Genomic DNA, 22,914 nt, shown 5'->3' on the forward strand with positions numbered 1-22,914 from the left:
AGAAAAAAGGAAAAAAAAAAAAAAAGGAAACTGAACTAACAAAAAGGAATTGAAAGAAAACACATAAGATAAGATGAGCTTAGGGCTGGAAATGAGTCGAGTCGAACTTGTCTGAGCTCGACTCGACTCGATAAGGATTGGTTCAGCTCGAAACTCGGCTCGAGTTCGATACGAACTATATTTTCAGCTCTAGTTCGGCTCGTTTAAAGTTCGTGAATAGTTCGGTTTAGCTCGTTAGGTTCAGTTCGTTTGTTCAAATCACATTCAAAATTCAATTTTTTTTTTTTGTCAAAAAAAGTTCAAAATTATAGAGATCTTTGATGGAACAAGTTCTACACCTGCACAACATTTTGAGCAAAAACACAATAACACTACATAGATTAGAAAAAGGAGTACAACAAACATGCATATTTTGATCCAACGTATGTGATTATCCGAGATCAATTTCTACAAAGTCATATTATCTTGTTTAGATCAATTTCTATACGGGGATTCAATTTCAACAAGAACTATTGCTTATTTCCACCAATATTGATTCCTACACTCTTTTGATCGAACATCATCAAAACAAAATTAAGAAAGTAATGAAATGAAGAGCAACCATTATGAATAAATTATAAATTATAGGTAGAGAAAACCATAACTATAAAGTTGAGTGATTATCGAAATCATAAAATGAAGAAGAAATAATGTTCATCTCTAATTATAGACGTAACTTAGTTGATGATTCTGAAGGATTTGCAAAGAGATAATGACCATCAAAATTTGGAGAAAAGGAGAGGAAAAGCTTGGAACAGTATGCAGAGAGAGACAAGAGCATCTTTTCCATGTTAGGGAAAGGAGAGTAAATATTTTGGAAACGAGAGTACAATAAAGATTTAATGTTAACATCTTAATAACATTTTCTACACATTGGAAAGAGGTGTATGGTATTCTAAATACTGAATTTAAAAGTGATTTTTTTTTTTTTTAAAGGAAAGTCAAAGAGTTAAGAAGGAATTGATTTAAGTTACGTTGGAAATAGGTTGATATATATCTTACTTTTTTTAAAAAAATTTCAAGTTTAAGAGATTTTTTGTTTGAAGGATTGAAGTTTAATATATATATATATATATATATATATATATATATATATATATATATATATATATATATATATATAATCGAGTTAGTTTATGAACCAAACGAGTCGAATTATATATAGCTCATGTTCAGCTCATTTATTTAACGAACTTAATTGTCCGCTCAAGTTCAGCTCATTTGATTCATGAACCAAGTTCAACAAGATAATTATCAAATCGAGTTTCGAACTATTTTCGAGTTGGTTTGGTTCATTGCCAGCCCTAGATGAGCTAAAATTAAACGGCTAACCCGCTCAACCCCGACGGGTACCCGTTTAGGGTTTTGGATCGTAGAGGGAGGAATATAAATAGCAAGCCCGCGTACCTCATTTCTCACTTTCTCTTCTTCATTTCGTCACTCTCGCCGCCGTCTCCTTACGGTGACTCTCCGATGTCTCATGTACAGGTATTTTCTTCAAACTGCCTTTTTTTATAAGGTTCTTATCTTTCAATGCAATGATAACATGAAAATCCGTCAATTTTGACGGATTTTATATACTTTAGGGTCTACTTATTATACCTATATAATTTAGGGGACTAAAATGACGAGGAATTGATAGTTTAGAGACTATTCTGGTAGTTTATTCTAACATGTGATTTTGAGAATGTAATAATAATTTATAATGCTGAAATGTAATCTAGGTTGTGGAAGTCATGTCACAAGAAAAAATGGAATTTGACGATGAGGTAGATCAAAGCGAATCACGGGTTGTGGATGCATGTGCTTCTATGATCCTTGCACTTGATTTACCCTTTGATTTTTTGGAGCACGAGGGAATGAGGAGGTACACTGAGACTTTAAATCCAAATGCTGTTATACCTCCTACAAATGTTCTTGAGGCTTATGTCACTCATTTGTACATGAAAGGGAAATCTAAGCTTCAACAAGAATTGGCTACCATTCCTAATAGGATATCTTTAACTTTTGATTTATGGGAATCTTGCACTACTATGCCTTACATTTGTTTGACCGCTCATTTTGTTGACGCGAATTGGAAGTTAAACAGTAAGGTTCTTAATTTCTGTAGTGTTTACCCTGCCACTGGTGGTGAGATGTGTGAAAGAATGATTGAACTGTTGAATGATTGGGGAATAGAGAAAAAGATTTTTTCTCTTACTTTAGATGATTCAGTCGAGAATAATGTTCTGCAACAACAATTGAAATCTCATCTTGGTTTGCAAAATGGGTTGTTGTGTGATGGAGAGTTCTTTCACGGGCACTGTTTTGCACGTGTTTTAAATTTGATTGTTGAAGGGGGTTGAAATTAGTTAGTGATGCCGTGTCTAAAATTAGAGAGAGCATCATGTTTGTGAGGCATTCAAAGAGTAGAAGGGAGAAATTTAAGGAATGCATTGAAAAGGTTGGTGCTGTTGATAGTTCTGTTCGCTTGCATCAGGACTCGTCTATGAGTCTGAACTCAACTTATTTGATGCTTGAAAGTGCTCTTAAATATCGGCGTGTGTTTGAAAGTCTTCACTTGTATGAGGATAATTATGAGTTATGTCCTTCGGCAGAAGAGTGGAAAAGAGTAGAAAAGATTTGTGCATTCTTGTTGCCTTTTTGTGAAACTGCCAACATGATTAATGACACAACGCATCCTACTTCCAATTTGTATTTTTTGCAAGTTTGGAAAGTTGAACGTGTTCTAGTTGATACTCTGGGAGATGAAGATGAAGTTATGAAGAGAATGGCTGAAAGGATGATGAGCAAGTTTGACAAATTTTGGAATGAGTACAGTGTTGTTCTTGCATTGGGAGCGGTTCTTGACCCACGTATTAAATTTTCAACATTGGCTTATTGTTACTCAAAACTTGATGCATCAACCTGTGAAAGGAAGTTGCAACTAGTAAGGACGAAGTTGTACATGCTATTTGGCAAGTATTCTAGCCAAAGTACTTCTTCTGGCATGCAAAGTACTATTCAGGGCCAATCTTCTACCATGCCAGTGCAAAAGAACTCCAAGTCTTTATCTCACGGTTTATTCGATGTAAGTTTATATATATTTTTGGAATTAACGATTTAACTACCTTCTATCTTGAATTTGTTTAACCTCATTGCTTTCCTTTTCACTTGTGAAATGTAATAGGAATTGAAAATGCACCATCAACAACTTGTTATTGAAGCTGGAAAATCTCAACTTGATGTTTACTTAGATGAATCAAGTTTGGATTTTCGTTGTTATGAAGACATGGATGTATTAGAATGGTGGAAGAGTAATAATAATCGATTTCCAGATCTATCAATCTTGGCTTGTGACTTGTTAAGTGTTCCCATTGCCACTGTCGCTTCTGATTTCGAGTTTTGCATGGGCGCACGCGTCTTTGAAAAGTATAAAGACCTTATGCTGCCTATGAATGTGGAAGCTAGAATTTGTACTCGCAGTTGGTTGTACAATTTTGTCAGCAATGGTACTTTATGTGATTTAAATTTTAACATCCATGTCTAATCGTGTTGTTTTGATAACCACGGGTCTATTCAATTATTAACCTCTTCAATTTTGATATGTAGATGAAGAGGACGATGATGATGACTTTGAAGAAATTATGAATGAAATTGACGGCGATGAAAAAATGGAGAAAGCATCAAATGATTTTGATTTTGATGATGACTGCGATGGTGGTGATGATTGATTTGCTTGTATTTATTTAACTTTAGTTTATGATGATTTTTTGGCTTTATGGTTTAGATTAAAACTATGTATGGCTGCTTGGATATGGTTTATGCACTTACTGGTGGACTTATTTTGTATGTTTGTAATTGTAGATTTGTTTTTAATTTTTATTGTGTGGATTTGTTTGCTTGCTAATGTTTAATGTCGGATGAAGTTAGTATTATTATTCCATGAGGAAGGAATCAAAACTATGATCAAAATAGTCATTGTCGGTGTGTTCTTGTGAGTTTTTTTTTTGGGGACAAATTAGATTTTTTGTTGGACTAATTGGATGTTAGATTGTTACTGATAATAAAAGTATGACAGTTACTTTTTCCATCTTACGAGCTTCTTACGTGCCCTATATAGTTCAGATTTTAGAATCCTAACCGCATACAAATCTCATAAAACTTTCAAAAACACGTTGAAATGTTTTGGATTTAAGAATCCTAATAGGACATATGAGAAGCTCATAGGATGAGCAAAATAATGATCTAAAAACAGTCAGACGTAGTTCTGTAACATTACTTCGATTATTTTATTTTGCGTAATTTTAATTTCATAGCTTAAACCTTCAATTTCGTTATTGAAATTGTACCCCCTCTTCTTGTTCATCGTTTTTGAACTTGCTCGCACATGGACGGTTACTATTCTAAATTGGAGTGCAAATGGACACACAGGATATCGTAAAAGCACTATTTATGGAGGAGGCTTCTAAAATATTATTGTCAAAAAATTGAGACAGCGGTCATAAGTTGGAACTAGTTTTTTGGAGTACAAAGGTAGGATATCATATAACTTAATGACCATACGCAAAGTAGAAGATCTTATATTTAAGAGGCTAAAAATTTAATGAATGTTGTCATACAAAAAGGTACATTGATAAAAGCCTAAGTCAGTACATTGAGAAATTTGAGTCCCGCTGCCACCTTCCAACAACAATTAAGTCTTATCTCACTAAATGGGATCGTTTATGAATTAAACGACATCATAGTGTTCTTCAAAAACCATATCTTTCTCAAACTCGTTTATTTTTAGATTCTTCCTAATAGTTTTTTTTTATAATTTTTCTAGGCCTATTTATACCTCTAGTGATCTGACTCCCCCCGTCTGATCTATTCTCCTTACTACATAATCAACGGGTCTTCTCTCTACTTATCCAAACTACCTAAGTCTAGCTAGTCTCTATCATCTTTTATACTATAGATGCTCCCCCAACTCTTTTTGATGTCGTCATTTCTAATTCTATCCTATTTAGTCTCACCATACATCCAACTTAACATCACCATCTCCGCTACGCCTACTTTATGTTTGTGTTGGTTCTTTACTGTCCAACACTCTATCTCGTGCAACATTGTTGATCGTACTACTGTCCGATCAATTTTTCCGTTCAACTTAAACAGTATTTTCACATCACATAAGACACACCTTCATTTCAACTACCCAACTTAGATTCAATGGTTTACACCTCCTTCTATCTCTCTGTTGTTTTGTACTTAGACATGAGATATTTAAACTTCGTAACATGTGGTAGGATCCCGATGCCATCCTCAATATACATATAGAAAGAAAACAAAAAAAAGTACCACAAAAAGGACATTCCTAAGGTATATGCATGCATACATAACGGAGGAGAGATATATTATTATATACTAATAAATAGCTTGAATGAATTGGTTGTCCTTATTGTGGCGAAGTTGTTGTTTTTTATGGTGCGGGTTTTAGCTCAATGATGTTAAAGAGAGAGATATATCAAAATAGAAGGATCATATATCTGCAGGCTATAAATTTAATGAATATTGTCATACAATAATGCGTTTCTTCATACACTGATGGAGCCTAAGCAAATCATCAATGGTAGATACCTAAACAACTCAGCAATTACGAGCTCATTTAAATCTGTAGACACGTTCTTTGTAGTAAATATCAATGGTAGATACCTAAACAACTCAGCAATTACGAGCTCATTTAAATCTGTAGACACGTTCTTTGTAGTAAATAGAACTCAACGGTTGTCTATGATGGTTGTGAATTTAAAAGTAGGCTAATGAGTTCAAAAATATAGTGAGACAACTACTAAAATAGTATGAGGAATCGTATCAATGTTTATCCACTTTGGGATTGTTATTGGCGTTATCCAAATCAATTTCTGCAAATAGCATGGATATGAATCATGTGATACTCACCAACCATACAATTGTTTGAATTATGTGCATTACTGATCATACAAAACAATTACCTTGCAGCGTTCATCAGAAATTAAAAGATAAATCAATTCTATTGACCAAATTTATAAATCAATTGCGGCGTTCTTCATGTGATACTCACCATACAATTGTTAAAAAGAAAAATAAATTATTGACCAAACTTTCAAATCAAAGTTATGCATGCATCTTACAAGAGACATTATAAATATCGTGGGACTAAGAAACTAGAAGTTGACGAAGTAATTTCACAAATCAATCCGCAAAAAACTAAAATATCACGTAAACTTCCAAATTAAAAAATGAGATCAAGTGCAAGAGGTGTCACCTCACTGAGTTTGACTTTGTAACCTCAAATCTCAAATGGGACAATTGTAAAATGGTCATTAACGTTTTGTTGTAATAAAAATTTCACCTTCCCCATTTTTTTTTAAAATGAGATCAAAATTCGTGGTTATTATTTTATATCACTAAATGGCACTCTGATAATGATACCATGCGTCTTCATTATTTTGTAACCCATCGTCACTATCGTCAGATTGCTCTGGAACTGGATATGCCATAGAATCTTCTTGATCTTTAACATTGATGTGGTCCTGCTCCTGCTCAGCTGTTGCAACCTCTTCCTGCACTCAGATAACAAGAGTCTTTAAAATTAGCAAGGTCAATATGGGATAAGAAATATTGGACTTCAGAAATTTACAAATGTATCGATTTAATCAAGGATATCCTACATCCACTTATAATTATCTTTATTTGCTAGGTTATGTCCGGAAAGGTTTAATGTCATATCACATACAATATAGTAAAGTGGAATGTTGCCCCTTTATCCCTCTGCTACATAGAGTACGAGAGAGGGGGTACTGGAGGGAGTGGAAGGGAATAACATCTCAAGCGATAATTAGAATAACTGGCTTTCATTTATGTTTTCTCCTTATAATAGTATTGATTTTTATCCACTGGAGGATTTCCATAAAAAAAAAATACACAAATAAAACATTTTTCTTATCAAAAAGAAACAACATAACTATTAATCGAGGCAAGTTATTTTGCATCCTTGCAGCAATAAAAATAACTCGGCCAGCTGAACTTCAAAGCTAAAAATGCTCTAGATCTTGTGTAAGAACTTTAATAAACGAAGGACTGAACCAAAGTAAAAATGTTAATTTTGGTAGAAGGACCAGTTAAGTTCCACAGTTCCACGGGAAAACATCATGCAATAAGAATATTTATTTATTTGATAAATATGGAATTTTACAAAAAATTACCATAAACCATGTGCATCAAGAGAATAGTGACACCAAAAGAGAAAGCAAAACTGTCGCAAACCTTAGTTCCAGGTGTTGGGTCCTCATTCTCCCCTATCATTAAATCTGAGGCATCTCCAGCAGTATCTTCTTCCTTATTAGAATTTTGTTTCTGTTTCTCAACCACCAATTTAAAAAAAGAAAGATCTACAACACCAAAGAGTATATATTTTATTCAGTAAGTTTTATTCCCTCATCAAGGAGTATATAAAGAACAATAAACCATTCTAAACTTATAATTAACCATTAAGTAGAGTGAACAACATAGAAAAGTAACTAAAGAGTTTAACCTTTTCCACGATTATTCATGGCATCAGTTAACAGTAAAGGATGTTGTCGCTCTTCCTTCTTGTACTTCAACTTAATTTGATGACGTGTTTTATCAGGGAAAAGCTGTTGTATCATAGTAAAATCTGTGCCAAACTGCCTAATAGCCTATATTTAAAAAATGAAAAGTTAATTTATTGAAAAGGACGGTCCTTCCTCCCATCCCCCAAAAAGACAATTATTATGTACAACAGTGTTTACGAAAATATTAACGCCTGACATGGTAAAAATTATGCAAATACCTCATAAAACTTTTCAGTATCTCGTGCTGACCATTTTCCCCTAGGTGCCTTGTCCATGAAAGACTGGTAATTCAATAAAGGAGTAGTTGATGTAATCTTTTCAGTGGCTCGATCATCATCATCCAGGTCTCTAAATTCATCTCTAAATTCATCGTCTGAACCAAAAAACTCCTCTTCATAATTAGCATCAGCCTCATGATGAAAATCCACATCATGATGAAAATCCCCATCACTGCATATAGATATTTTGAGATGTGAAAACTATATTGAATATTGCATATGATTCAACAGTGACAGTAACAATGGCAAGTGGATCGCATGAAATGCAGTTTCTATATAATGTTTTTGTTTTTCCTTTTTGTTCAATACTACTGAGAAGAGGATGTTGTGGTCCGAATGCATGTATGAATACCAAAAAAAGAAGGGCCTTTGATTTATATCCCCTAACATTTTACTCACTGACTCTCATCATAAACTGCTGCAGAGAAAAGGAATTGGTGTGTTGTTCTCTAAATGATTCTAATATAGATTTAGTATTTATACTAGAGCGACAGCTGTAAATCTAGCAGAATCAGTTATGGCGGTTATTACAGATGTACTAGCTCCTAAATTTGGACTGAACAGAAGATTGCTATGTAAATTGCACTGTGTAATTATACTCTCATACTGTCACATCTACCATCCTCCATGCCTCAGCCCACCTGAACCAATTTTTTGAACGATGAAAATAATGAATTTCTTGACAACATGTCAATCCATTTATCGAAATATTAACTTTCTGAATGAATTCATAAAATCATTGAATAAAAGACGCAGTGTATGCCATATGATGGTTTCAGTGCAGGGCATTCACATGTCTGAGTCTCCAACAACAAAAACAAAAACACGAGAATTTTGCTTTCTTAAGTTATTTCTCAACATTTTCAGATATCCTTTACTTCAAAAGCATGAGTGTACGAATCACACATTAAGTACAATTGTAGTATACAAGATGTTTACAGTGGTATACACTAATTTGCAAAAGATAAACAGCAACCAGAAAATACATGTAGAGTTCTGTAATTGTCTAACTGAAAGCAAGCATAGGAGTAACCAACTCTAACTAACTCTATCAAATAACATGTATACCTTAACTTCTCAAGCTACTAACTACGCTATGTATACTCCGATACACTCATAAGCTGTGTAGTGTTAGTGTACCTTTGATTGGTGGAAGGTGTTTGCGAAGGTGTTGCCTCCTTTTTCTACATAGAGAAACAAACGAAACAGTTGGTGAAATTTAACCCACAATGTCAATTGCTAGCATTGTAACACAATAGTTATAGTTGAGAATACTCACCGCCAACCGCTCCTTATGTTCTGCAAGTAAAATAATATCCCTAATAGGTATTGTTCGTTGATCAAGATAGTCATTTTCCAGCAGAGCCTTGTCCACTATGAAAATGAAAATACTTTCACAATAAGCATATAATATATAATCATCATAGACAATAATAAAAATATAGTTTGACAGGTTTACCACATCTTTTTCTTCGTCGAGATGCATGGGGGAACTTTTTAGGAGGTTCTTCAGTAACCTTTTCTGAATCATCATTAGCCTTCTTGCGTTTTTTAGATGTTTTTCCCTTTTTAGCCACTGATTTCTTCTTTGAACTTGTTGATGCGCTTGTCTTCTTGGATGAATAATCCACGTCGTTCTCATCGTCATTTTCTTCAAGTTCATCTCCATCAATAACATAAGGAGGGTCGAGGACATCATCACCGTTAACAGCCTCATTCAATGAGTTTTTAGTAGGTTTACTAGCTGCTTGTTTTCTTGGTTTCCTTGAGGTTTTACCACCTTTATCCTCCACACCAGCAATAGAAGATATTTTATGCTTCTTTAGAGATTTTTTTCTCTCATTAGCAACCTGAGAAAGCTTGCGAATAAAATTACAAATCATCTACACGGTCAGAATCACAATCAGAGAAGTGGAAGAAAAAAAATGACAAATCATAATAACAGATATTTACTTCTTTCTCTCCAGTATCGTCTTGCTGCAAAAGGTCAGCCAATGTGGGACTATCTGGAGAATTTGTCAAGCCTTCATGCCTTGGAATTTCAGATGTTGGATCAATGCCAGATTTCATGGATTGATAATCATCATAGACATTGTCAATGGGGCAGTCAGGATCAGGGTTCAAGTCTGCGCCTTCCTGAAACAAATAATAACCGCTCCCATTTTTATACCAAAAAATTATCATTATTTTTTTGGCATATATTTTAGGAAATTCTCGTATCCTATGAATCACATAATCTTCACCTGTATTTCCGACCTACTTTTGCCATCGTATCCTGGAAGGACAAATTTTTCCTCCGCGCCATTCACATTGAAAGATTTAAGATCTGGTTTTGCTGCAAACAATTTTCCAATCACTGGTAAAGAATCCCAGGGCCAGGTAATTACAATTGGCTGAGAGCCAATTAAACATGAGAGTGAGAGAATAAATGGAAATGTAAAACAACCGAAACTCGTGGGAGTTTGAAAAGTGTTGATATAATTTGATAAACTGCAGAGCATTAATAACTCACCTGTACCAGTTGCATCATGGTTGAGAATGTCATCGAGTGATTCTAGCCCGGAAAAAATATCTGCATTCTATATGTGTAGGTACAAAATTTATCATTACTAGAAAAATCAGTGAAACTGAAATAATGATAGTAAATATAACTTTACCTCTGCAACTGATTTACCAAAGCTAGAAGGAAAATCTCTAGTTCCATCGTGAACTGCAGACTCTGAAGGCATAGCATTCAGGAAGTCAGAATGGGAAGGAATAACTGCTTCCAAGCTTCTATTATCTTCAGAAAATGGAATACCTGAGCTTATACAATTAAACTTATTTGATAAATAGGCTGTCCTAAGAATGCCTGAAGTGTGAAAAGGTAAACTTATCATTTGTGCAAGTGGGCAACTCACCAGATGAAGCAGAAGCAGAAGCAGTAGCTGGTGTATTGCTGACTCTAGGTCGTGGCTTAATCTTGGGTTGAAACTTTTTGGCTACAATGAAAACAAATACAGATAATTTATCTTTTCAGGTATATGAAGCAAATTTAAAATAACACCAATATTCCTAACCCTTTCCGGTTCCAGGATCAGGGAGGACATCACTGAAAGGATCCAGCTCGATTTCCGCAGACAAGACCTGAACATAATATCCACCAAAAGTTGACTAAACACATCCGAAGCAGTGAAATACATGGTAAAACACGTAAGTTCAAAATTCTACCTCTCGCACTTCTCCAAACTCAAAACTTGAATGTAAGTCGCTCTCAGATATTCCATTGTAAATGTCGCCTGAAGCGCTTTTGAAGCCCGCGTTTAGGCTAATCTCTAGTGAATTATCAATAACTTCCAAACTCTTGTTGCTGTCAAGAAATGAACCTTCCCCATTTGTAGGCAGTTCTTTGTTACTACCTATTGAGTCAGTAGTAGATACAGCAGCCGCATTATTCAATACATTCTCTACAGCATTAGCAGGGTGAACTGACTGCGTTGTTACTAAATCACATGATAGATATGAAAGGAATCAGAGTCTGTTTGATTGACTTATTTGAGCTTATCTACTATGTATATGTTTGATTCTTTGGTGACAAGAATTGATTTTGAGTTAATTGACAACGTAAAATTAATTCTGATTAACAGTGAGTTGAAGGTGAAGTGATTTGTGTTTGGATAATTCATGTGAAAGTGAGTACTATAAATTTGTGCGTAAAAATCAATTCTAGAATCAAAATCTACAAATCTTAGCTTCATGTAGAATCAATTTTGGAGACAAAATCAATTCTACTAGAAAACAAACAAACATGCCATAATCAATTCTACACCTTCAGAATCAATTTTAGCCCCTCTAGAAGTGGAACCAAATACATTGATATAATCACTTTTCAGAAGAACTAATGTAAACAGCTTATGACAATGTAGTACACAAGTTGTTTTCAATTTATTTCCATAAACTCTATGGGATAACAAATGATACATACTGACAGAGCTTATAGCTTTTGATAAACACAATGTGAATAACATAACTCACCGTTATTGACATCGATATCAGCATTATGAGAATCATGTTTGGGAGAAATTAGTTGAGATTCTTTGTGAGTGGTTGATGATGATGATGTAACATTGACATTGTTCACATCTTTAGATGAAATTGCAGATACATTCTTTTGAGGCGGTGGTGGTTTGGGCTTAGCCTTAGGCGCAAACCTGCCTCTCGCTGTAAAAACAATACAATAACCAAAATTCAATACATTGATTAAAAGTACGAAGAAGAGAGAAAAAAGATTCAAATTCCATTAGCAGTTACCACGTGTAGTAGTAGGAACAATATCATCAAAAAGATCATCCATGACGCAATTAATTAATTAGATGTCACGCAATCGGTTGATTGATTAAAATCACGCGCGCAGAGAACTGTAAATTACAATCACGCGCTACCGGAAATGAGAAGAAGAATCGGGAAAATGAAAAAATGGATGAGTTTCCGGCGAGCGAAACTCCGGTCGCGTTTTCCGGCAGGTCGAGAACAGTGCAACTCCGACTTGTTTCAGATACAAGAAGAGCAAAGCCACAGCGGTTGCATTTTTTTGGTTGGAGCTGCTGGGTTTCTTTTGTTTTAGGGTTTTAATTTTTTATTTGACATCTTCCGCTTACGCAGCTTAAATGGTAAATAACTGAAAAATGTTGGGTCAGGTCGTGGGTTCGAACCGCAACACAATGCTTCTTAACGTGCAATTCTTCAATTGTGCAATTCTTCATTTTACTGTGCAATTCTCTTCATTTTACTGTGCAATTCTTCATTTTACTTCAAAATTGTGCAATTCTTCATTTTACTGTGCAATTCTCTTCATTTTACTGTGCAATTCTTCATTTTACTTCAATTGTGCAATTCTTCATTTTAGCGTGCAATTCTTCATTTTAGCAATTCTTCATTTTAATTTTAAAATATCGATTTTAAAATATCGATAGCTTTTCTCAATTTTTTTAACGTGGTTATTTTTGTCAATTTCCAATTTTTCTTGAGGTAGTATTTATTGAATTTAATCATTGCTACAATAGTACACTGATTAAGTTCACCCACCACCCCATTCTTTTAATTTGATCAATGTAAAATAATTGTACACTAACAATTATTTTAGTTTCTTATTAACAAATATTCTAAGAACACCCTTTAAAGATTCCTAATTAAGAAAATGTTTATAAAAAAAGTTAAATTGTTCAACTTTCAATGGATGAAATGAGTCAATTTCTATAAATATATAATATCTAAAGGCCGTTAAGAAGTGTTGGTAGTACATTCTTTAGCATCACTAAACATTGTAAATATTAATTTGATATTTTATTTTAATTTTTTTACTAATCCATTTTCTAATAAATAAATTATCCATAATATTGATACTTCAATTAATTTTCACATTAAATAAATTAAAATATGTTAAATGTCTTAAAAATATTGCTATTTCAATTAATTTCTAAAATGAATGATTTATAATGACCGACTCTTTTCACTGTTGTTGATGTACTTTAAAAAGAATATGATACATGCACCCTTCCATGTGTAAATATTCAATGGACATTAAATGAAAAGGCTTCTATTGCCTTAAATAGACCATGCATAACTACTAGTACTATCAATTTATGTCTTGCCGAAACAACTTAATATTGAGAGGTGTTCTTGCTGAATTTTATTATGTGCTTTTCCAATTTGTCTACTTATATATATAAGAAAGGAAATGTCCATTGAATTTACCAATTTGCCCCTATGAGGGGCATTTTGGTAATTCAATTATTGGAGGGTTTTTTTTTTTTAAGGTTTGACCTATGAATTTCCATTTTTGCCCCTAACCAATTTTTTTAATTATTTTCTTATTTTTATATTTTTAATAACATTTAATTATTTTCCAATTTTTATATTTTTAACTATTTTTTCAATTTTTCCTCCCAAATTCAATTGATTCTACATTGCCGTTGTGGGAGATTAAGGTATCGTTTGACCCGACTTTTTTTCAAACTTCTCTACATTTTTAAGGAGAAGTTAGGCCGAATACAATATCAATTAAGTACTTACTAAAAAAAGTACTTTTTTTGAACGCATAAAATTGAATGGAATGAGCTTTGACCAAAAGCTGTTGAATGTTACTTTAAAAAACTACTCGACAATTTATTTCACAAGCACCTCTTTTCAACTCACGCCGGAAACTTTTTCTTTATTTTTTAATATTATATTTCAATATGTTTTTTTCTTCCATTTAACTTTATTTTTTTTTAACCGTTGCATTAATTTTTTAAGGAGATTCCATTTAATTTTATTACCTTTTTTCAAAGGAATTTTATTATCTTTTTATCACTTATATATTTAATTTCAATATCGTTTAATCATCACAATGTCACAAATATTTTTATTCACGCTGTCATTTAATGATCCCAAATATTTTTATCTCCTTTCTTCAACCTCGCGAATATATACACACATTAACGTTTAGAGTAATATTTTATGTCCGTCTGTCTGTTTTTTTGTTACGCTAATGCATATAATTTTTTTAGTGTTGCTTGGTTGAGTGCTACCTCACCAATTTTTTTAAATATTTTCCAATTTTTATATTTTTAAAAACTTTTAACTATTTTACAATTTTTTTATTTTTAACTATTTAAAACTAAGTTGATGGTTCATGGTTTTTAAGGTTTATATTTTGACATATTACAATGATTCACAATTATCCGTCATTTTACCATCTATCCTTTCAATGTAATCTTCCAGACTGAATATTACTAAGCATATGTGAAGAGACTGAATATTGCTCTGTTGATATTACTTTTTTGACGTCAAAGAGATTTTTTATTTTTTAACGGTCAAAATATTAATAACAAGTTCCTACACAAGACGCTAAAGAGTTTAATGTGTTTCTTTCGTTCATTTTGTGTCATATAAATATTGGTGTTAATCCCTTTTTGGTAACTCTATGACAGTAGCGCTCACTTTTATAATTTTAACTATTATGTAATTTATGATGTTTTCCTGCTCTTGATAAAGCTTTCATAAATATTTTGATAAAGTTTCTTAATTTTTGTGCAATATTCATTAATTTGTTCATTTTTCCTTCGGAACAATTTTTTTACAAAATACGTTACTGAACCCCATGCCTTAAACCATGCATCACAAATATTTGGATTATGCGAACTTCATTCTCAAATTTACTAAGAATGGTAATATTCCGTAATTTGAACATCTCTCCTTTAAAACAAGTTTTTAAAAGTGCGTATAATTCACATGAAAGGACTCGATACTAAATTGCAGTTAATATCTGCCTTTGCTGTAGATCATGTGAAATGATTTATATACGTTGAAACTGAAAGGCAAAATGATATCAATCAAGTAGAGAGGCATTCAACTATCTGTCTGATTCAGAAGTTTGTTCACCTGAAAGGAATGGATACTAAATTACAGTTACTATCTACCTTTGTTGTAGATCATGTGAAAGGATTTATATACGTGGTACTAAATTGCATTTAATATCTGCCTTTGCTAGGGGTGGCAAAAATACCCATGCCCACGGGTACCCGTGGGTAAAATCCGTCACGGGTATGGAGCGGGTAGCTAAACTGGCATCCACGGGTATAATAAACGGGTATTTGACTACCCATTATTATCTGGACACAGACACGGATTGGATTGTATCCATACCTATGGGTACCCATACCCGATAATAAATTAAGTAAATTACTAATATATCTTTATATATCATATCTTATTACTTAAAGTTGGTACCTTATTGAAGAAAATTTTACCCCCCACCTAAAAATCCTCAATAATAACCTATTTTTATTTTAAATTTTTTTAATTCATCTTATTAAGTTCACCGTTTCCACTTCATTCACATCATAAAACATATAGATTATATAAGAATCATGAATTTTCTATGAATTATGTATGATTTATGAAATTTTGAGTGGATTATGTATGGATGTTTAAAAGTTGAAGTTTTTTGGTAATTAAAAAAAGTTATTATTTGTACCAAAAAATAAATAAATTCAAAACTCCATGGGTACCCATGGATACCTCAATACCCACGGGTACCCGTATAGTGAGTACCCACGAGGATACGGGGCGGGCACGGGTATCATACTTATCCAACGGGGCGGGGACAGGTATCATATTATCCGTACCCATGGGTATCCATTGACATCCTTAGCCTTTGCTGTAGATAATGTGAAAAGATTTATATACGTTGAAGCTAAAAACACAAAATGATATAAATTAGGTAGAGAGGCTTTCAGCTATCTATCTGATGCAGAAGTTTGTTCGCCTGAAAGAACTAGATACTAAATTGCAGTTAATATCTGTCTTTGCTGTAGATCATGTGAAATGATTTATATATGTTGAAGCTGAAAGTCAAAATGATATAAATCAGGTAGCTTTGGTAATAGGGTTTTCATTGGTTTATAGATAGATATCAATTATTACTGGAAAAGTGTTTCTACAGCTGACAAAATATGTTTTCATTTGTTACTTGTGATCAAACCATTTTAAAGATTTAATTTTGTAATCCGTAATGTAAGAGTACTCTAAATATTGTATTATGGTTTATAATTATCTGTCATTTCACAATCTATCCTTCCAATATAATATTTTGTCAAATACGTTACTGAACCCCCGTGCGAAGCACGGGTTTGTAACTAGTTTACTATTATAATATATAAATATACAATGATGACAAGAATGTGAAAATAATTATTTAAAAAAAATGCGAAAATAAATATCTTTTTTAATAAATCATGCCATAAAAAAAATTAGATGATTCATTTGTGACATCAATTTAGGTATGCCAACGGTACAGGTCAAAGGTAGATTTTGCCCCCTACACCACCGTCCTCCAACTCTCACCAAAATCTGCACTTGTTTCTCGTTGAGGTTGATATATGAGTCTCCGCCACCCCAGCCCTCCATATACGTAAAATAAAATAAAAAATACTACTATTTTGTTGGTAGACGACTAAAATACTAGTCCCTCAAAAAGGATATTCCTGAGGTATCCACCAGAATATCGGAGGAAAATCTGTACTTATCTATTGTGGATACCTCAGGAATATCGGAGGAAAGATAAGATGGTGGTTCATGAACAACGATCATAGGTCCAATGCCATTTGTTCTCAGCCTAAGTAGAATATTGTACATTTGTTTCCTTCGCAAGAAAACATTTCAATATTTCGCCAAAAAGTCGCGAATAGGCAGTAAAAGGTTGATAAAATCTATCAGTACCAACTTTCACCAACTGCACCAAATGCAAAGAGTCTGAAAAAATAACAACTTTTTGAAACCCGCTTGCCAATAGAGACTAATTCCAGCCAGTAAAACTTTAATCCTAGTATGAAATTAGAATTTGGCAATTCAAGTGATTTCACAAATCAAATGGCGAAAAACTAAAATATTGCATAAACTTTAATTTAAAAAATGAGATCAAAATTGTCGGCTATCGTTCGTATCACTAAATAGCACTTCGATACTGAGACCATCTTTGTAACTCATCATCACTATCATCAGATTGCTCCGGAATTTGATTTTCCATGGGATCTTCCTGATCTTCAACTTCTATGTGGTCCTGCTCAGCTGTTGCAACCTTTTCCTGCATTCAGATAACAAGAGTTTTGAAAATTAGCAAGGTCAATTATGGGATAATAAATATAAGACTTCAAAAAGCTACAAATGCATGGATTTAATCAAATATATCCTCAGTCTATAAATCAGGAGGGAAAGGGTTGACAACCATAATCGTCATTATTTGCTAGGAAGGGTTATGTTAGGAAAGGAATAACGTCGTATCACATAGAAAGGATAGTAAATTAGAATATTGTCTCTTATCCCTCTGCTACATAGAGTATGAGAGACTTCTGGAGGAGTGGAAGGAAATAACATCTCAAGCAAGAAGTGACATAACTGGCTTTCATTTATGTTTTCTCATTATACTACACTGGTTTTTCTTCCTTGTGCATTTCCTTTTCTCTCTCTTGCAGAATTTCTGAACACTAACACAAATAGCAAATACACAAATAAAAACAACTGGCCGAAAACGAACTTTCAGAATGGCAAAACGTGCATGGTGGCGCTACATCAGCGTTGGGATGGTCACAACTCAATTCTGCACTACTTTGCTGTGATTGTATCGCTAAGTCCCACCATAATATAGCAAGCAATAAGAATATTTCTTTGATAAATATGACATTTATAATAAAATTATCATAAACCATGTGCATCAAAAGAACAGTGACAAAAAAATAAAACCAAACTAGCAAAAGGTGCATACATTAGTTCCGTGTGTCGGGTCTTCAACCACCTCCCCTGGCATGAAATCCGAGGCATCTCTAGCGGTATCTTGTTCTGCCTTATTAGAAGTTTGTTTCTGTTTCTCGATCACCGATTTATAAAAAGGTACTACAAGAGAGAACAGTATAGATTTGATTCAGCAGAATTTTATTCCCTTGCCAAGAAGTATATTAAGAACGATAAACCATTCTAAATTTATATTTCCCCATGTAGTAAACTCTCTGACCATGAACAACCCATAAAAGTAAAAGAGTTTAACCTGTTGCATGATTGTTCAAAGCATCATATAACCACTGTAAAGGATGTTGCCGCTCTTCTTTCTTGTACTTCAACTTAATTTGATGACGTGTTTTACCAGGGAAACTCAGTTGTATCATTGAAAAATCATTGCAACAACTAACAGCCTGTGTTTAAAAAATGAATAGTTAATTTATTGAAAAAGAAAAGCCCTTCCTCCCATCTCCCCTCCTCTAAACCCAAAAAAGACAGTTATTTATGCGTCTACCAGCATTCAAGAAATAATTATGCAAGATATTGCAAGAGTTATGGAAATACCTCATAGAACAGTTCAGTATCTTGTTTTGACCATTTTGCCCTAGGTGTCTTGTCCTTGAAAGACTGGTTATTATATAAAGGGGTGGTTGATGTAATATTTTCATTTGCTCTAAAACCATCATCTGAACCATAAAACTCCTCTTCATTATTAGCATCCTCGTCAAGAAAACCCCTGTCACTGCATGCATATAAACATTTTGAGAAGTGAAATTTAAATAGATCCTGCATATGACTCAACAGCGACAGTAACTAACTAAAAGAATCAGTTATCACAGTTATTATAGCTGTACAATAGTTCCTAACTTGGGACTAAATAGAAGATGGCTGCATAAATTTCACTAAGTAATTGTACTTCCATAGTGTCGCATCTATCATGCTCCATGCCTCAATCCGCCTGAACCGATTTTCTCAATGATGAAAATAGTGCACTTCTTCACAACATGGCAATCCATCATGTCAAAATTTTGAACAATTTTCTGAATGACTTCACAGAATCACTGAATGAAAGATGTGGTGTATGCCATATGATGGTTTCACAAAAAAGAATAATTAAAAGAATTTTGCTGTATTAAGAAAAGTTTCCCAATATTTTCAGATATCTCTTAATTCAATAGCAAGAGACTGTAAGGATCACATTGAATTGTAGTAAATAGGATGTGTACAGTGATATGCACTAATTTGCAGCATAGCTATATACTTTCAGATTAAAAAAGGTAAACATTGACCAGAAAATAAATGTGGCATTTGTGTGATTGTCTAACTTAAAACTAACAGAAGGGTAGTGACGTAGTGTACCTTTGATTGGTGGAAGATGTTTTAGAATTAGTTGCCTCCTTTTTCTATGTAGAGAAACAAATGGAACAGTTGGTGAAATTTAACTCATAATGCCTAATGTCAAATGCTAGCAATGTAACACACTAATTATAGTTTGAGAATACTCACCGCCGATCGCTCCATACGTTCTGCACGTCTAATAATATCTCGAAGAGGTAATGTTCGATGATCAAGATAATCATCTTCCAGCAGAGCCTTGTCCACTATGAAAATGAAAATACTTTCAGAATAAGTATGTAATATATAATAATCATGGACAACAGTTAAAAAATTGCCTGATAAGTTTACCACATCTTTTTCTTCGCCGAGATGAATGCGGGAACTTTTTAGGAGGTTCTTCAGTACCCTTTTCTAAATCATCATTAGCCTTCTTGCGTTTTTTAGAAGTTTTTCCATTTTTAGCCACTGATTTCTTCTTTGAACTTGTTGATGCTCTTTTCTTCTTGAATGAATAATCCACTTCGTCCTCATCATCATTTTCTTCAAGTTCATCTCCATCAAACTCATAAGGAGGGTCGAGGACTTCATCGTCCTCAACAGCCTTGTTAAATGGGTTTTTAGACAGTTCACGAACTGCTTGTTTTCTCGGCTGCCTTGAGGTTTTACTACCTTTATCCTCCACACCAGCAATAGGAGATCTTCTATGCTTCTTTAGAGGTTTTTCTCTCTCGTTGGCATTCTGAGAAAGATTGCAAATAAAATGACATATTGTTAGGAACCCAACAATTGAATGAAATAGAAAGAACACTATTGCAAGAAATAGGAAAGAATGGGAGGTAATCTCTCCTCCAAGGGTTTCCCCTTTACAATATTCAAAAGATACTCTTTATCTAACCTTTGTGTTCTCCTCTTTATACACATACTCTCTAACTAATCCAAATAACTAACTGACTGACTATAACAACTCTTAACTACATTAACTACTCTAATTAGCCATTATTCTATATCCTAACACAAACCATCTACACAATCAAAAACACAAATCAAAGAGTGAAAAAATGACAAATCATAATAACATACATATATTTGCACATGTCAGGGTAGTGCTTATTTCGAGGTAGAAGAAAAGCTGAAGCATCGAGTTGGTTGAGAGAGCAGCTGAGAATTACAATTTCTTTGGGGGATAGCAGCTGGAACAAAGCTGAGCTATAATAGAGTTGGTGCTTTGGGTGTGAATGTGTGCTGAGGCATATTCTTGTAAGACGTTGGAGATTATTTGGGCACAAAATTGGAAAATAATTCTGCATATTATTTTGATAGAGCCCAGTCACAGAGACTGTGTTGGGATACTAAGAGAATGGTTGTGATAAATAGGTCAGGGTATGTAATGAATTCAATTGTCTGTGATGGCTTGAATATATCTAATAAACAAGTTGTGTCATTGTGATTATTCATGAGATGCATCTATAAGGATACAATTCTTTGAATGAGAAAGAAATGAGCATACTTGGTTGGTTCTGTTCTGCTACACACCGCACAAATTTTTTGGCTTGGAAATTAAAGAATGAAGGTTTGGAGTGGTGCAATTGAATTTGGTATAAGTGTAGTGTACTGTGAGGTGTTGGGTGCAGAAGTTTATCAGTGTGCAGCAATGTGACTGATTTATGTAATCAAACTGTAATTTGCCTTTCTTAGTTATTAAATGTTAATACAATGTTTTGCTTATTCAGAAGAAAAAAATCAGGTATTTACCTTTTTCTCTTCGGTATCGTCTTGCAGCAAAAAATTAGCCAATGTGGGACTATCTGCAGAATTTGTCAAAGCTTCTTCATGCATTGGAATTTCAGATATTGGAACATTGTCGCTTTTGAATCCCACGTTTAGGCTGACTTCTAGCGAGTTATCAATAACTTGCAAACTTTCGTTGGTATCAAGAAATGAACCTTCCCCGTTTTTAGGCAGTTCTTCCATCCTACCTATGGTTAAGCGAGTAGTTGATGGAGCAGCAACATTATTTAGTGCATTCTCTACAGCATTAGCAAGGAAAACAGGTTGCATTATTAATAGAATCACATGATAGATATGAAATGAATTAGAGCAAAATTAAAACAAGAAATGGCTAATCATACACCTGTACAAATTCTATATGAAGAAAACCAATGTTGTCAAACTCTCGAGTTAGCTCTTAAACTCTTAAACCATGTACTCTTATTTATTTGATAAGCTCTTACTACGAGCAAAAGTAAATTATGATAAAATCGGTAAACTCTCAATTTTATATTATGAAGCACGGACTCCTGACACGACATGACACAACCATGGACACATAGACACTACTAATTTTAAAAATATAGGACACCGATACATACATATTTTTTTATTTATTGTAGTTAAAAAAATACGAACATTATCTATAAAATATCTAAATTGAGAACTTTTTTTTTTTGACGTTTAAATTGAAAACTAAAATATATATATATATGCACATCTAAATTGAGCAATTTGGTACACCACACAAATGTTCTTAAACAAAATATGAGATTTTGCCGATTTTATCATAATTTACTTTTGCTCGTAGTAAGAGCTTATCAAATAAATAAGAGTGCATGGTTTAAGAGTTTCACTACCAAAAAAAATTATGCACTACCAAAAAAATGTTTTAAACAAAATATGATAACTTTTACCTCATTCATCCATCTACTATACCAAAAATTTAAAAACAGTGTTATCGAATTTAATATCTTCAACCCCTTCATTGATGATCACTACTTCCACACATTTTAAGTCTAGTAGAAGTGTAATGTAAAATAATAGAGACAATGCAGAAAAGGGGATTCAGGCATGAAAGTAATGTAAAATAACACAACTCACCATTATTAAGATTGATATCATGATAATTATCAGACCTCATAGGTTCTTCAGTTGAAGAACTTACACCAACATTCACATTGCTCCTACCTTTAGATGAAATTCCCCGTTTCGATTTAACCTTAGGTGCAAACTTGCCACCTGGCCGAGCTACAAAACAAAACAAAACAGTTTATTCCTTTGATTAAAAATAAGAACAGGATCAAATTCCATTATTGATCGATCGATGGAGATTAACATTTACCACGTGTGACAGGAGCATCAGATAGAACATCATCAAAAAGATCATCCATGAAGTAATTAATTAATTAATTAGATTTTGCTACTAATGTAAGCAACAAAGCGTGTTTTTCCAATTAACTGGATCTGAGTGGAGCTCCGTTCTGTTTGTTGCGACGTAATTCCCCGGCGGCGATGATCGCCGTAGCGGCTGCGTTTCTGTCGTTTGAATTGATGGAGTTTTCCCTTTTATTGGTTTAATTAGGGTTTAATAATTTAAAAAA

At 33.5% G+C, this 22,914-nt stretch overlaps 2 protein-coding genes and 1 pseudogene across 10 annotated transcripts; 1 reads left to right on the forward strand and 2 right to left on the reverse strand.

Annotated features, from left to right (window-relative positions):
* Positions 1-1,456: 1,456 nt before the first annotated feature.
* LOC146933774 (zinc finger BED domain-containing protein RICESLEEPER 2-like) lies at positions 1,457-3,928 on the forward strand (annotated as a pseudogene). Its single transcript, XR_015007561.1, has 4 exons — positions 1,457-1,527; positions 1,764-3,109; positions 3,209-3,530; positions 3,631-3,928. The product of XR_015007561.1 is annotated as a zinc finger BED domain-containing protein RICESLEEPER 2-like (transcript).
* Positions 3,929-6,107: 2,179 nt separating this feature from the next.
* On the reverse strand, positions 6,108-12,503 carry LOC146933775 (uncharacterized). 8 transcript variants are annotated; one of them, XM_085705556.1, is made up of 16 exons: positions 12,203-12,503; positions 11,927-12,112; positions 11,123-11,310; positions 10,972-11,038; positions 10,813-10,893; positions 10,570-10,631; positions 10,425-10,491; positions 10,156-10,247; positions 9,866-10,048; positions 9,372-9,762; positions 9,192-9,286; positions 9,053-9,096; positions 7,853-8,084; positions 7,574-7,718; positions 7,306-7,430; positions 6,108-6,602 (listed from the first exon to the last, which is right to left on the reverse strand). In XM_085705556.1, the coding sequence occupies exons 1-16, from the start codon at positions 12,243-12,245 to the stop codon at positions 6,447-6,449; spliced, it is 2,157 nt and encodes a 718-aa protein (XP_085561682.1). In that variant the 5' UTR covers positions 12,246-12,503; the 3' UTR covers positions 6,108-6,446. The 8 variants fall into 8 exon arrangements, with proteins under 8 accessions (XP_085561682.1, XP_085561681.1, XP_085561680.1 ...); XM_085705555.1 differs by having other exon boundaries at positions 9,372-9,771; XM_085705554.1 differs by having other exon boundaries at positions 10,570-10,712.
* Positions 12,504-17,132: 4,629 nt separating this feature from the next.
* On the reverse strand, positions 17,133-22,914 carry LOC146933776 (uncharacterized). The gene is made up of 10 exons (XM_085705558.1): positions 22,656-22,914; positions 22,415-22,561; positions 21,296-21,570; positions 19,892-20,282; positions 19,712-19,806; positions 19,565-19,608; positions 18,770-18,947; positions 18,474-18,618; positions 18,195-18,322; positions 17,133-17,516 (listed from the first exon to the last, which is right to left on the reverse strand). Exons 1-10 carry the CDS (start codon positions 22,702-22,704, stop codon positions 17,379-17,381), a joined length of 1,590 nt encoding a protein of 529 aa, XP_085561684.1. The 5' UTR covers positions 22,705-22,914; the 3' UTR covers positions 17,133-17,378.

This window comes from Medicago sativa, chromosome 4 (genome assembly GCF_051527215.1).
Source record: "Medicago sativa cultivar Bolivia chromosome 4, Bolivia_mono, whole genome shotgun sequence".
Taxonomy (NCBI): Eukaryota; Viridiplantae; Streptophyta; class Magnoliopsida; order Fabales; family Fabaceae; genus Medicago; species Medicago sativa.